Source organism: Taurulus bubalis, assembly GCF_910589615.1.
Source record: "Taurulus bubalis genome assembly, chromosome: 2".
In the NCBI taxonomy this organism is placed as follows: Eukaryota; Metazoa; Chordata; class Actinopteri; order Perciformes; family Cottidae; genus Taurulus; species Taurulus bubalis.
Genome location: NC_136590.1, coordinates 31262519 through 31277404, shown reverse-complemented (window position 1 = coordinate 31277404; position 14886 = coordinate 31262519). Strand labels below are relative to the sequence as shown.

The 14886-nt window shown below is 39.3% G+C and overlaps 2 protein-coding genes across 2 annotated transcripts in view; one reads left to right on the top strand and one right to left on the bottom strand.

Annotated features, from left to right (window-relative positions):
- The window catches only part of kif20a (kinesin family member 20A), a gene marked incomplete at its 5' end in the record, with an annotated part of 46147 nt that extends 41267 nt beyond the window's left edge, over nucleotides 1-4880 (top strand). The window contains 7 exons of the mRNA XM_079214485.1: nucleotides 64-216; nucleotides 453-592; nucleotides 1855-1957; nucleotides 2149-2326; nucleotides 2411-2502; nucleotides 2583-2720; nucleotides 3395-4880. Coding sequence (XP_079070611.1) covers nucleotides 64-216; nucleotides 453-592; nucleotides 1855-1957; nucleotides 2149-2326; nucleotides 2411-2502; nucleotides 2583-2720; nucleotides 3395-3772 — 1182 coding nt within the window. The 3' untranslated portion in view covers nucleotides 3773-4880. The remainder of the gene's footprint in view (nucleotides 1-63; nucleotides 217-452; nucleotides 593-1854; nucleotides 1958-2148; nucleotides 2327-2410; nucleotides 2503-2582; nucleotides 2721-3394) is intronic.
- A 1068-nt stretch (nucleotides 4881-5948) lies between these two features.
- On the bottom strand, nucleotides 5949-11749 carry cdc23 (CDC23 (cell division cycle 23, yeast, homolog); the record flags this gene model as incomplete). The annotated part of the gene is made up of 16 exons (XM_079237414.1): nucleotides 5949-6185; nucleotides 6288-6407; nucleotides 6919-6997; nucleotides 7236-7297; nucleotides 7382-7457; nucleotides 7595-7714; nucleotides 7981-8134; nucleotides 8387-8468; nucleotides 8635-8732; nucleotides 8819-8996; nucleotides 9140-9272; nucleotides 9376-9481; nucleotides 9576-9618; nucleotides 9726-9863; nucleotides 11178-11250; nucleotides 11637-11749. The coding sequence occupies 16 exons, from the start codon at nucleotides 11747-11749 to the stop codon at nucleotides 6033-6035; spliced, it is 1728 nt and encodes a 575-aa protein (XP_079093540.1). The 3' UTR covers nucleotides 5949-6032.
- Between the last annotated feature and the right edge of the window lie 3137 nt (nucleotides 11750-14886).

Here is a 14886-nt window from a genome sequence, read left to right as displayed (position 1 = left end):
TATAAGTCTTCCATGTGAGACCAAAGAAAAAGGAGAAATAAGGGATCCCTTGTATCATTTCAGCTGGTGCATGGCCCGTCCACAAAGACCAGAGTGGCCTACATCCTGTCCCTTCTGCGTGAGCCAACAGCAAATGGTAATGACAGCTCAGTGATGGAGGAGGAAGGAGATGAGAGTGACGTTGAAGACGGAGATATCACCATGTTAAATACTGAGGTAAGCGCCTCTGACACATATGTGATGGTTAGATATTTATTCTACTCTCATACCCAGTTTTCTTTACCTTGCTTAATATATTTATAATTATAGTTTTGTAGTCATAAAATGTTGCCATCAAGGCTTTCAACGGTTGTGTTTTGTCTAGATTATATCTTAAAGATCAACTAAAACCAGTAAAAAATTTTAACAGCCACTTGTCCAATGTTCCTAATAGCTGACTGTGCTTTATTAAGGCTTTGCTGCAGGCCATCGATGTGCTGAAGAGAGAAGTGCAGCGCCAGCGGGACGAGAAAGATGTTCTTGAGGCAAATGTGAGAGAGCAGGTGGTCTCTGAGATGATGGAGGTCATTTCTGGGATGCAAGATGGCTTCAGGTGTGTGTTTGCTTTGTTTAAGTGGTCTATTTAATACTAACGAGGCAGCATTCATGACCTGCTATGCTTACATTTTTAAATAAATCTATTTATGACATACTATAGCATGACATTGACATGTTATTGCAAACGTTACAAAGACTTTGTTTATGGCATACTATGCATGGACTTTTTTTGTGACATTTATGGCATACTGCTACTTTTTAGACCATACTATATGATTTATTTTAATTTTTTAAAATTGAGCACACACATCCACTTGGACTCAAGGATGGACTGATTATATTTTGGTGGTCAAGGTCACTGTAAATAACCCTTTATTAATCCCACAGTGGAGAAATTATTCTCTGCATTTTACCCATCCTTTGTAATTAAGGAGCAGTGTGCTGCTGTGAAGCACTGGGGCTTCAGTGTCTTGCTCAAGGACACTTCGACATGCAAACTATGGAGAGCAGGGATCGAACCGGCTACCTTGTGGTTTCAGGACGACCGCTACACGAGAACTTTACGAAGTACGCAGACATAAAACGTTGTTACGCCTTTAACGGGTTACGCTTGCGCGATCCGCCGATTCTTGCCGTTTTTCCAAAAGCCGGTCTTCGTGAGATCGGCTTTTCTGCTGTTGCGTCTCTCAAAACAGAATACAGTTGAATACAGCATGAATTGAGTGGCCATATCCAATCTACAACCCGGTTTTAAAAAGATTTGTAGAGGAAAGCAGCTCACTGCAGCCACTAATACTGATACAACGCGATGGCTCACATATCTGCACTCATTTTGTTTTGCACAGGTTGCATGTTATTTTTATTATCTTAAAAAGATATTCCGTCCAAAACCGGTTAATTGCTGCCACAATAGGCACGTTTTTTGTGGTGGGGCATGAACATTTTTCTTCCAAAGTGGGGTGTGACAAAAAGTTTGACGCTACTTCAGGCGGACCAGCAGCAGTTGGATTCAGCGACGGCGGCGATGACGGGCGGAGCATCTTAACGTTGATTGGTTTTCACAACTCAGCGTCACGTGAATTATTTGCAACGTTCCATTCGCGCTGCTCGGCTGAAATTTGTGTCTGTGCATTGACTTTGGATGCAATCTACAATCTAATCCTCTTAGAACCAAATTTGCTTGTAATTCTAGAAACATAAATCATTTCCATTCCTTTTTTATTTTTCCTCAAAAAGATACCCCATAACAGCTGAAACATTAAAACTATGATAAATGTCGGTATTTGAAATGAATGCAGTTGTCTTCTTGCCCTACAGTGAGACCTTGGAGGCAGAGAGGACTCTAATCGAAGAGAGGTACGAGGACAAGATAACTAACGTCCAAAAACATTTGAAGAAATTCTACAGTCAGGAGTTGACGGTGAGCGCAAAATCATCAGCCGTAAATTGTCATCATTTCAGGCAGTTACTACTCTCATAATCTGTTAAAATCTGCTCTTCAGTCAAATTATATTTTTCCCCAAATGCAATGTGTATCCACACTGTAGTTATATGTGTAATTCTGTTGTTGTGCCCATGCTGAGATATATTTCACAAATTGTTTTCTTTTAGGAGCGTGATCAGGAGATTGAAGCTCTGTCTGCAGCTCTGGATAAAAACAAGGCGGCTGACCCGCATGGAGACTCTGAGGGGCCTCGACGCTCTCAGCGCCTCACTAGTCAGACAGAAAACGGCAGACTGCACGTTGAACTCGACCAGTGTCGCGCGGAGCTGCTCACGAAGACGCAAGGTGAGTGAAACACTGGCCTGACGATGTGTTAATGTCGGGATGTTTTACATGGTTTTGACCGTCTTGTTCTGCTTGCCGGTGCAGAGCTGACAAAGCTGAAGGTGCAGCTGGAAGTCCCAGGTTCAACAGGCACCCTCACCAATGCTGCTGACCGCAAGCTGGAGGACGGTCAACGGGTCAGTTACCGTACATTGCTTTTTGCCGTATGTGAGTCTCTTAACCCTCAGAAAGACTAACATTCAGGTATTTCCAACAGAACCTGCATCAGTTGCGCCTGGATCTGCAGAGGCTCGGGCTGGATTTACAGTCAGGTGAACGAGCCTGCTGTCGCAACACAGGAGGGGAGAAGCTGCGACAGGCACTAACAGCTGCAGATGAGACACTGGCCAAACAGGTAGAACCCCAGATATGTACAATGTTATGTATTTCGTATGGTTTTCTATAAACTGAGCTTTTCTGTTAATCGTGGGAAAGTGTGCAAAAACAAATGTCATGGTGGGCTATAGAAAGCTCACTTAAATACTGCAGCTCTGAAGTTATTTTGTGTAGTTATTGCCGACTTCAACCAGATGTATCAACGTTTTCATTTATGATTTTTAATTGGACAATTTTCTAACTGAAAAAAAAATTTGTGCTGTGGACGTAAAGTAAAAGGAGCTGAAAGTAAAGTATTTAACCATATAAAGACTCCAAAATACTGCTATCTCTTCATGTACAATGTCAGTTCCAGTAGAGCTTTGACAGTAATTACGTCTTCTCTCACTTTGAGGCTGCTCTAACTGGAGACACTCATTATCTGTGTCTCTCAGCAGGATCTGTATAAGTGCAATCCTCAATTTAAAACACTTTGTTTTTCTCTCCCCCTACTCTCTTCTTTAACAATCTTGATGCACAACCAGCTTTTAAACTAAATCTAGGTGTCTAACTTCTGCACCAAGTGATTACTGTGCGAAAGCATGTTCACGAGTTTCGTTTTGGCTTACTTTACCATCTCTCTTAACTGCCCACCTTATCCTTCACTTCCCCCTCTGTGGTCTTGTCTAACCCTGATGACTGACTTCTTCTTAGGACCAGATCCTTTTGGACCTCCAGAATGGCATGATGCTTGTAAAGGCTGACTTGAGGCGGAAAGCAGAGAGCCTGGCCCAGACGCAGGCCGTCCTGCCCCCGCTGCTCTCCTCGGGCTACGCTGCCTCCACCACGCCAGCTTCCTGCAAGAAGAGAGGCTGTGCGGTCGCCGCAGCAAAAGACACTGAGAACCGGCTGCCAGAAAAAAGGCCCTTTTTCCAGTCTCTCTTCCCGACGCGTACCCCGACCCGTAAATACAACACTCGTGCTGTTGAGGAAGCAAACGTTACCCCTTACTCGCGGATCCTGCGCTCTCGCCAGCAGTCGCCTCCTCGCAGCCCTGCCCCAACCCCTCGTAGTCTCAGGGGGAAGTACTGAGCTCTTTGGCTTTGGAGCGTCAGTTGGCGTTCGTCCTCTTTGATGTTATGCAAAAAAATAGGTTTAAGTTTTCATTTGCTTGCAACTTTTTAGTATTTTATATTGTATTTTATATATTCACTTTTTGCATTGCAGTTAACTCACTGTTCATGCCAGTAAAACGGTTGCAACATGCTTTAAAAAGGGTTTCAGGACACTACAAAGTAGTAATGGAGGTGCTTTTGATCACACTGGCTAATGGTTGTATATGTAAGAGACTGTATGTTGAGAATAGTGCATGTGTGTGTAATCAGCCTTCTCCCCTTTGCTGTGACTACGTTTCTGTTTTCATAGAAATAAAATCTATGGAGATGTGGTCTTCGGTGACGTCAACACTAAAGCATTTTATTCCAATACTGTACAATAAATGAAAAGGTGCCATATTCCTAAAATTAGCCAGTGTAGTTTAGTTTCAATATTTCTTTGAATAAAAAGTAGTGTAAAAGAGCCTTAATAGCTTATAATCATAAAATGTTGTAGTATAACTGTATTATACTATGACATACTATATTACTTTTCTATCATGACTTTTTGAAATGTTTTGTTGACTTACTAAACTATAACTTTTGTTATATTCTTGACATGTCTACGATTATGACTTACTATGAATGGGTCCTTATTTCGTAAAAGAATATGTATGTAGTCAACAGTGGGCAAATAGTTTTTGATACCTTTTTTTAAATTGATAGACTTCACCTATTTTTATTTTCTCATGGCATACATTACTATGTTTTTAAACTAAACTGAGTTTATTTTTTATGGCAACACTAACATGATATAATACACTGACCTATGACAAAAAGTCATAGTACACTATGACTTTTTGTCCCACTACATTTTTATGTATGTTTTTATGACATATTATACCGGAGCTCACTAATAAAAGGAACGTGATCGTGGATTTTTAAAAGCGGCGATGTGAAGCGCCACTACGAGACAAAGCACACCTTTAGATCAAACGTACTGACTCGCATCTGGAATGTAGGCTCAGAAAAATATAATCAGTCCTAATTAAGTAATTCACCGTCCAAGAATGATGTAAACTGAGAGAAGAGAGCTGAAACAATTGGTTTACATCACCACAAATTTCTCTTTTTAGAGGTTGAAAATATAATATTGTGGCTTTTTTTGGGTAACATCACTTTACACCTGAATAAAGAGAATTTAAAGCTGCAGGACTATTCAGTTATTTTTTTTTAACTTATTTTAAGATGTACATTAAATAAAAAGCTTTTTGTTATATATTTTATTTTTTAATCCAGTCCATATTTTACTTGAAAGGAGGGATCATTATCGTAATTTTATTATTAGAGTAAGTATTATTTATAGTTCATCCAGTTAAATTGGAAATCTGACACTAAATATTGTGGAGATATTGCTTCATTGAACCTTCTAAATTTGAAATGACATGTTAAAATACTTCAACACATGTAGGACTAAATTAGACATTATTGCATGAGGAAATTCTAACTGTACCTCGTTGAATTTTAATTAAATATCATACCAAATACCGTTATGTTCATCGTAGAAGAACAGTTCAAACATGCTTTAAATAGGGTTTCAGTACACTACTAAGGGGATGTGCTCATGATCAGTAGAGCTGTTCAGTGGCTAATAGATGGACTATGTTAAGAATAGTACATGAGTAATTAATCTGACTTTGCTGCAAGTATTTTTTTAATATTTTTTACAATAACCTCTATAAAAGCATTGTTTTGGGTAGCTAAAACGATATTAGCTATATTTTCAGGACATCAATTATAGAGAAAAACAGACTGGCCTAGTCGATATGCTTTATTTAAACTATTTACATGTACAGTAATGATAACGCATGACTGCAAGTCAAAATATGATGCTGTCTTTGGTCTACATGTTGTGTGTGTGTATATACACTGCAAAGAAGCTGCTTTTTCGTGTCTGTGCTCTGAAGGATTTTTTACATTGCTGAGCTAGTTTTGGATTATACAAAAGCGTCACGTGTATTAAAACATATACTCAAAAACCTTATTAGGTTCACTGGGCAGTTTTACCTCAGGCAACATAGAACCCGTTTTATCCTGGACAAAAATGATCAGGATTGAACATTTTTACAAACAAATTATATTTTAATGTCATTAACAAATCTATGCATCAACAAGAAAATCCTCCCAACACAGTCTCCCCTCAAATAGTTGGATACACAAATTGTCCATTTCAAAGCCAGCGAATAGGAGGGCGAGTGTCAGGGTGTAAAGGAGATGAGGTTGAGTGGAGACACCCTCCTGACGGGCGTGTTGTTGTTTGAGAGCGGAGCGAACAGATCTGCCGATGGCGTCTCAGTCTGATCTCTGACCTGTGAAATCTGCCTCAATAGAGCCTTTCCCTCTTCGCGAGCCTACGAGCAGAGTGACCACAGACACCAGTTAGTGTGTTACTTCTACTTACGCTCTACTACAGGAACTAGAACACAGTGCTAACATTACGCAGCCACACTTACGTCATTGTGGTCGCAACAGCGCTGAGCGCAGAGGGACGCCTCATCATAGAGCTTGTTCTTGAAATAGTACTGACCCAGGTACCGCAGGGCTGTGCTCACCTCTGCATGCTCCAGTTGTTCCTGTGATATCAAGTTTTGATCAGATATGGATTTTCCCAAACAAATACAATACAAGCATGTGGACACATGAATAATATATTATTTTTTGCTTGTTGAACATCTCATTTCCAAACCACAGGCATTACTATGCTGCTATAACAGTCTCCAGCTCTGGGAAGACCCTTGTGTTGTCTTGGGGTCAAAATGACCCGTGTAGGGGTGTATATGTATGTGTGTTGATGGGTCATTTTGACCCTAAGACAACACGAGGATGATCTTGGGTCTTTCCAGTTTGACCTAAAGGTCTGAGATGGAGTTGAGGTCAGGGCTCCATTCAGGCCAGTCGAGTTCTTCCACACAAAGCAAAACCGTTGCTTTCTGCAAGAGGGAATTGTCATGTTGATAATAGAAAGGGCTACCATATATGCCATTCAAAATGTAATTATAGTTACTAAGAGTCCCCACATTAAAACTACACATAAGTGTATGGACAGAAATCTGCATATGTATTCTGATACTTCAAAATGCTTACCCCACAAGAGAAAATGTCTTGGATGTAAAGCATGTAAGACTGGGCAGCATCGTCCGACTCAGTCAGCTGTTCATGGAGCCTGTAAAGGGAATGAGCACGTTCACATTTAGCCACCATTTCTGGGTGATATAATCAACATGGTGACATATGACAATGGGGGAAAAACTGCTGATCGAATCTTCAACTTATGCTTTAATGTTAAAGTAAATGTGACATAAACTACTTTTTACTAGTAACTAAATTAGTTTTTAGACCCCAATATCTGTTATTGATTTTCTTCACTTGTATTTCCTCAGGATACAGTAATAGACACTTACTTTGCCAACTTCAGGAGAGCCATTTTCTCTACATCGCCAACAGAGTATGCTCTCCAGTAACACTAGACAAAAAAAACATACATAAAAAACAAGCCAGAATGCTGAATGACTGCATTACACAAACTAGGAATCACACCAACGTGTACCTTCTTGGCTTCCACTTGCTGCGACAGTTTTTCGTAGCTTTCGCCCAGTGCGACCAACATACGCGAGTCATTGGGCCTACAAGAATCATTGTATGAAAAAATGACTATTGAGCATTTGGTTTATGAGCATGAATATTTTAAAACTTTTTCTTTCAAATATTTTAATTCTTAGTAACACCTAAAAAATATTTTTTTTGCTGTCAAAATCCCTACCTGAGCTGGTGAGCCTTTCGATAATAGTACAAACAGTAAAAGGGCATCTTGAGGATCTCGTACGTCTGACCGAGGCCATACCAGGCACGGTAGTCCCGCTTGTTCACTTCAATGGCATGCCTGATGGATAGAATACACATAAAAACAAGGAAACAACCCACAGCCGCAATACAGCTGTTATGAATCATCCACACTGCTGTGGAAGGTCGGGCAAGAACACCACCATAGTAGGACGAATAATGAACAATTATGAAAAAGCCTAAACCACGAGATTCAGCTTTACTTTTAAAGTCACACACTGCTGAATAACCACCAAACAGACTTTCACTGTTCTGATCACAATGAAAATAATGATCTACTCTATTCTACGGCATCTTCAGTCTGACCTGTAGGCCTGGATGGCAGCTGAAGTGTTCTTCATTTCCATGTACTCATGGCCCATGAGGGTCCAGGCACCGAGGCATCGAGGGTTCAGTTTGAGGGCTCGCTGGAAGTACAGCGCTGCCTTCTCATGCTGAGAGCGCAAACTATAATAGTTACCTGTGGATGAGACACATAACTTATTACTCACAATACTGTAATTTGGGACAATAACTTTAAAATTTAACAAGCAGACAAATCTAGACTATAAATGAAAATGGTCGAGCCAATACACCTGTGAAGTTGTAACCAGTCAAAAATATAAAACAATATATGACAGCTAAATGTATTTTATGTATCCTTCAACCAATTGTCCCATCAGTGGACAAATTAAACAGCACCATTTGTGTTAATCAGATTGTCTCTTCTTACCAATAACACAGCACGTCTCCACTCTGTACTTGTCGATCTCCACCAGGTTGTGGGCCAAGTAACTCAACTCTGGCTTCATGGTCTGTGGAAGCAACAGAAAATAATAAATACAAAAATCACACATATTTTGGTTTCATTATTGGTCTTTGCAAGAACACAAATATGTTCTGGTCCCACTTGTTTTTTCAAAAGTTGACTTACATGGGTCAAATAAAAAACAAGAAGATACAATAGTGAGGTGAACTCACTTTGACATAGAGTAGGTTGGAGAATGTGTCCATGTTGTCGATGCGATACGGATCCTGCTCCCTTAACTCGTTAAAGAGAGCCAAAGCTTGGTCAATATCTGAAATGAATGGAGGCTGTTCAAATTAACCTGTCCCCATCATATTCTTCTGAGAGACAAAAGTCTTGTTGAAAAAGTAGAATTACCTCTGATGTTGTGGTAGGCGACGGCAATCTGTGAGATGATGTAGGTGCTCTTAGAAAAGCCGGCTTCAATGAGCTTCTGGTATTTCTGCAGCGCTTCTTTGATCATCTGCAGCTCTGTGTACATGTGGGCCATGAAGAAGTCTTTAATCCAGCAGTCTGGGAGAGACAGTGACTTCAGCTGGGGGGGAAAGACCAAGAGATTGAGGTCGATGAAATCATTTCTGTCCATATAATTACCTGAGATGGCTTTTTTAAGTGACATTGTAATGTATAGTTTAATGGTCATGAGGCTGTGATGTGTACATGTAAACACTAAGTTACCATTTCAATGTTGGTGACAAGGTTACTGAGCTCCAGCCATGCTCCCCAGTGAAGAGGAAGTGCGTGAATTGCCTCAACAAACACCTCCACCGACTCCTTCAGCAGATCAAGCTTTCGTAGCACCACCCCATACCTGCATTCCCACAAACACACACATATGCAGTTTATTAACAGTCCATTGGATTGCTCTGCATAATCTGAGGAAAGTGTGGACACACTGGAGGGCAAGTTCTTACAGGTACAAGGTGAACCCATCCAACTCTCCTGCATTGTGTTTCTTACTGAGCTCAACCCTCAGTTCTCGCAGCGCCTCATTGCGCACCTGACCCTTCTCCAAAGGACCTAGTAACAAGAGGAAAAACACAAAAAAGTTAGTGTGAAGGGTAACAAAAATACTTCCAGTTCTGTTGAAATGTTCAAACAGACAAGTCCTCACCCAAACTGTCCACGGTCTCATCATCCTTCTTTTTCTCGCCTGACTTAAGACAGAGAAGGACACGTTCAAAATGTTTCACAAGCAGTCTTGTCATGACATGAAATCAAGACTCAAAGGATGTGAGCATGCCAAATATCTTCAGAATCTTACCAGATAGCGAGAATACATATAGAGGAAGTAAGCCTTCTGACTGCAGCAGCCCTTCAGAAAGAACGCAGCACGGTCATACTCTTTCAGGTCAAAGTAGGATTTGGCCAGTGTAAGTGCATCCAGGTCCTGTGCATCTTCCTGTATTTGTGAAAGACAATGATAAAAGTAATTCTAATCATCTTTATAAAGTCAATTTCATTAATTAAATAAAAGGATCTCAGTGAAAAACAAAAGTTATTTCATATAGTAGTAATTGTAGGGGCCACTTCTGAACACATGATTAACAATTTAGCTTTTTACATAAAACAAACTGTCACCAGGGGGCAGTATAACTTTTCCCTAGCAGAGAGATGACTCAAGCAATTACCATAACATTAAATGCCTAACCCAGGGGTCGGCAACCTGCGGCTCCAGAGCCGCATGTTGCTCTTTAGCCCGTCTGTTGCGACAAAAAAAGAAAAGAAAAAAAGAAAGACCTTTTTTTTTTTTTTTAAATAAACATTTTGTTTGATAGTTATAAACAGGTAAAAAAGCAATACAATGTAAAAAAATGTCTTTATTCTTGTTCCATAATTTCAGAAATACAACAAACTATAGTTTTTTGTATATATAATATGACTATATTTAAAACTTCAGAAGCTGTGATATCAAATAATTTTTGCGGCTACAGACAATTTATTTTTGGTGGAAAAAGGTCAAAATGGCTCTTTGGAAACGAAAGGTTGCGGGCCCCTGGCCTAACCAAACCTAAGAATGAAGAGCTGCAGCTTTCCGCCACAGATCATTTATTTCCTACCTGTGTAATACAGTTGACTAACTTTTTAATGCTTCAATAGTGTGTCTTTGCTTGTTTGTTTCTTTATTTTTCTTGTTGTATACAAATCACCTGAAAAGATCGAAACCTGATTTAGCGTATTCTTTTGCACCGCAGACCATCATTGGTACTAGAAAAACATAAATAATCAGATCACACCTTACGATGAACATGTACACAGGAGTTCATTTTGATTATATCCCACATAGACTACAAAAAAAGGCACTATTTACTCCTGTTTTAGTGACCTCTACTAAAAACTACAGCCAACAGCTGTTCAGGAAATATGGGGATCATTGGTGGGTGTTAGGCTGAATTTTGACGTAATGTGTATAATATTGTGCACAAAAAAATCTAGTGTATTTCTATTTGATGGAATGATAACATAAGTCACTCAATACTGATACTTTGGTTTTAATATTTCACTCAGTATCAATATCATACAGCTTGAATAAAGAGCTGGAACAAGTGGAATCATCATAGATTGTACATCTGTGATACTGACAGACAGCACGACATATAATGATTCTTAAACCCCAAAGCTTCTTCACGGGGAAACTGGACGGTATGTAGTTAAAATGATATAATGAAAACTAACTAATCCCCAAACAAACCCTCAGCCCTGGCGGTGCACACACCTCAGTAAAAGGATGCGAAGGCGGTAATTCATCCTTGGGAAGACGGTCCAATGCAAAGGCCAATTCGGATGCCCTGAAATGAGAACACAGAAAGTAAGCAAGCAAACAAAAACACCACGTCACTTTCTATATAATCAAACTGTGTGCAGCAGCGTTCACGTTACATATTTGCTAATCGGCAGCGATTAACAACATCTACAAAATAAGGCCAGCAATGATTCATAAATAACATTAACAGCATCGTTTAACGACGCTCTTAACTCATGTGGCATTAATAGTAGCGTATGATTAGCTGCTGTATTGATCAGTTAAACTGATATAATGAGACTTGTCAACAGCTCTGCTAACACAACGTTAGCTCACGTTAACTGATTGGTAACAAGCGTTAACAGTCAGTTATTATAGCACCAGAGTAGAAAGACAGGCAGTTAATAGCAGACTGGCCACAGTCCGTCTCACCACTTGGCGCTGTGTAAAAGTCCTCTTTCTTTACAAAGCGATATCACCGATATTAGCTGTTTCTTGATTTGTACCAGGTCCCCAAACTCACTACAGAGAGCCGCCATTTTCATATTTTACCAAGCAAGTATGCTATTGGTGGAAGTTACAAGAGGTACTCCCGCCCATCAAGAATGGCGTCACTTCCGCTCTCCCGTCGCTTTCAAAATAAAAGCATTTGCAATTCTGACCACATCTTTTCAGCCATTTATCTTTTTTTGTATCACTGTTTTTCTGCTTTCCTGCAAATGCAAACCTTCTAATACTGCACTGATAATACTCAACACAAGTTGTATAATTTTCATATATATCTAACCATTAAACATTAGCAAGCAAAGGCTAGAATTAAGTACAAGATTAAGGGCAGCATAGTTATGCAGATTTGTACATAAACAATGACACCTAAAAACAACAAAAGTAACTGACTAGAATATACTATTCTAGTCAGATGTTGTGCGTCATTAAGTCCTTAAGGCATGCACCAGTTTACATCTCTTCAGCCGCTTAATAAATAACATTTTATAACATACAATGAATGTGAAGGTTACCAACATGTGCATGGAATCATAGTGGTTTCTCCTCGACACTAAAGAGGTTTGACGATAGGATGAATCACACACGAGGTGAACACGACAATAAAATCCAGTCTACAAGTAAGCATGATGTATTTTTTTATAGGAGTAGATATATCAGCACTGTCAGTATAGCCTCTGATAACATCTACCACCTCTTATACAAAGCTTTGCACCTATGTTGCAGATGTAGTGATGAGTGCTTTAATTTCATTGTTTTGCTTCAGTTTTGGTTCTTAAACGTTAATGTCTCTTCAGTGATTTCTCTCCCTGACAGTTTAATGTCACTGGGACACATGCTGCAATATCACAAGTAATGTACTGAAGTTAAAAGGGGTCCAACAACAAGTTTGTTTTGAACATCTTTTGTTCAATACAGTAAGTATATGCACACCAGTGGTGGGCCGTCAGGGCCTGCTAAGCCTTTTTTGCTGGCCTAAACAGAATCACAAAGTTTAATTTACATTGTTTATATTGTTTATATATTTTTTTTTTTATAATTAAAGGTTATAGCTATTTTATAGTTGAATTGTTTTTCACAAATGCACTACATGTATTATAATTATTTTTCCCTATTAGCTTATTTTCTCATTGCACAACTCCTCTGTTGCCTTGCCTTCGGCCTTCAGCCTTCAGCCTGCTGCATGGCACGGCGAGGCCGCTGTTTAACAACGCTCATCCAATCCCATTACACTTCTTTTTCTCTATGGACTCGAGAGCTTATTAAACTATATGAGAAGGCATTTATGTATTTGACTCTAATAAATGATATAAATTTAGACAAAGAGTTCTGCTTTGTTTACTTCACCTGCAATTACAAACTGGATAAAGACATCACAACATCATAAGGACTTTTTACTCTATATTTAGCCTTAGGCTGCGACCTTCTTTAGCTCATGGCTTACAGCTCTGTTTGCCCTGAGCTTATAGTAATTTCACACTCAAAACTTCAATTGTGGGATATCCTTACTCTGAGCCCAGGGCTCAACCCTGCTTCAGAGCAGGGTGATCCCTGACTTTCTGAGGAACACAAAGGATCAGGTTTAAAATAACTGATTTGAACAAAAGTTCGATCAAAGCAAGATGATTTTAATTGTCCAATCAAATTATTATGATTTGACTACAAACCAATGGCAATTGTATTCATATAGCACATTTTATACAGTAAAACTCAAAGTGCTTTACCGGTACATTCAAGGACAAGATATAAGAATATAGATACAAGAATAAGAACATATCAGCATACTCAACATAAAGATAAGAATACAGTAGTACACACAAAAACATCAACACAATCAAGCACACACACAACAGTAACCATTCGCCAAATTGAGAGCTTTAAAGTATTCTGAAGATATGGACTGTGGATTTGCAGGTATATTCATTATGTATGACTTACAGTTTGCACATGCTTGCTAATGATCCCTATAATGTAACTATTTACAGTCACAAAAATCCTAACCTGCAATTTCCTCTCTGCATGTCTCTCTGTCAATCTTGTGCTGCTGAATAGTTTATACAACAAATGTACCTCCATGGTTCTTTAAAGGAAAGGCTGGGGGTGAGGAATTGAGGTATAACACATTACATAGAATAACTTTAATATGAAAATATAACATTTCTGCTATACCACATGTCATTTAGACATCCACTGACATTCAAATATACATCGATTATACTTTTTAACCAGGAAATATAACAGAATATACTTTATTTCAACCATCACATAGAGGTACATACGTCACATTTTACCTCTGTATATGTGTCTCGCTCAAGGACACTTTGACATGCAGACAGTAGGGAGCTGGGGAGTGATTAAAGGCAGAGCCGCAGCCACCCCAACCAATACCCATGCTGGTTCAAGTATTCCATAACTATCCAACCTTCTGAATGTAATAAAAAACTTGCTGATAATGTGAGCCTGCAATACATTAACTGCTGTCAAAGGGTTCAATCTTTATTTCCGTCTTTAGAGAGACTCTTATGCTCCGCTGAACCCCGCTTCTATTCCATCAGTACAATCTGCTCTCATAGAAACAGCTACTAATTTAATCAATATCTAACTCAGTAGTGAGTTTTGAAAGAACAGCAATATTATCACTCTTTCTTTTGCCAATAATGTGTCTTATTTGATTGCCTGCCCAGCCCTCATCACTGGCCCCTAAGCTCGGCCACGCTTCACTGGTGCAGAGCTGACATAGCTCATCATGTTCTTGTCCGTCAAAATCAGCAGAATCGCCGGCTTCAGGATTTCCACAAGTACAAGCATCCTTATATATAATGTTAAAAATGTCACTTTTTGCCTTGGTATAATATAATGATTTATATCACATATTAAATTAAGTAACATTAACCAGTGTAGTTTTCAACCTTAAGCTCAATGACACAAAGGCAGATCTGACCACTAAGATCTGCAGCTGATGCAAAAGTTCAAAAGTTGTAAGTGAGAGAAATTCTAAATCCAACCCTTTCAAAGGCTCAAAGGCACAGCATGCTCCCTTGAAACAGTAGAACAACAGGTGTTCACCCACTGAGCTGCCACTAAAACCCACATGACAACTGCTAACAGCACTTTGATCATAGAGAAGGCTTGTTCTCCAAGTATTGTTTGTCGAAGGCATTTTTCTCTTGTAAAGTTT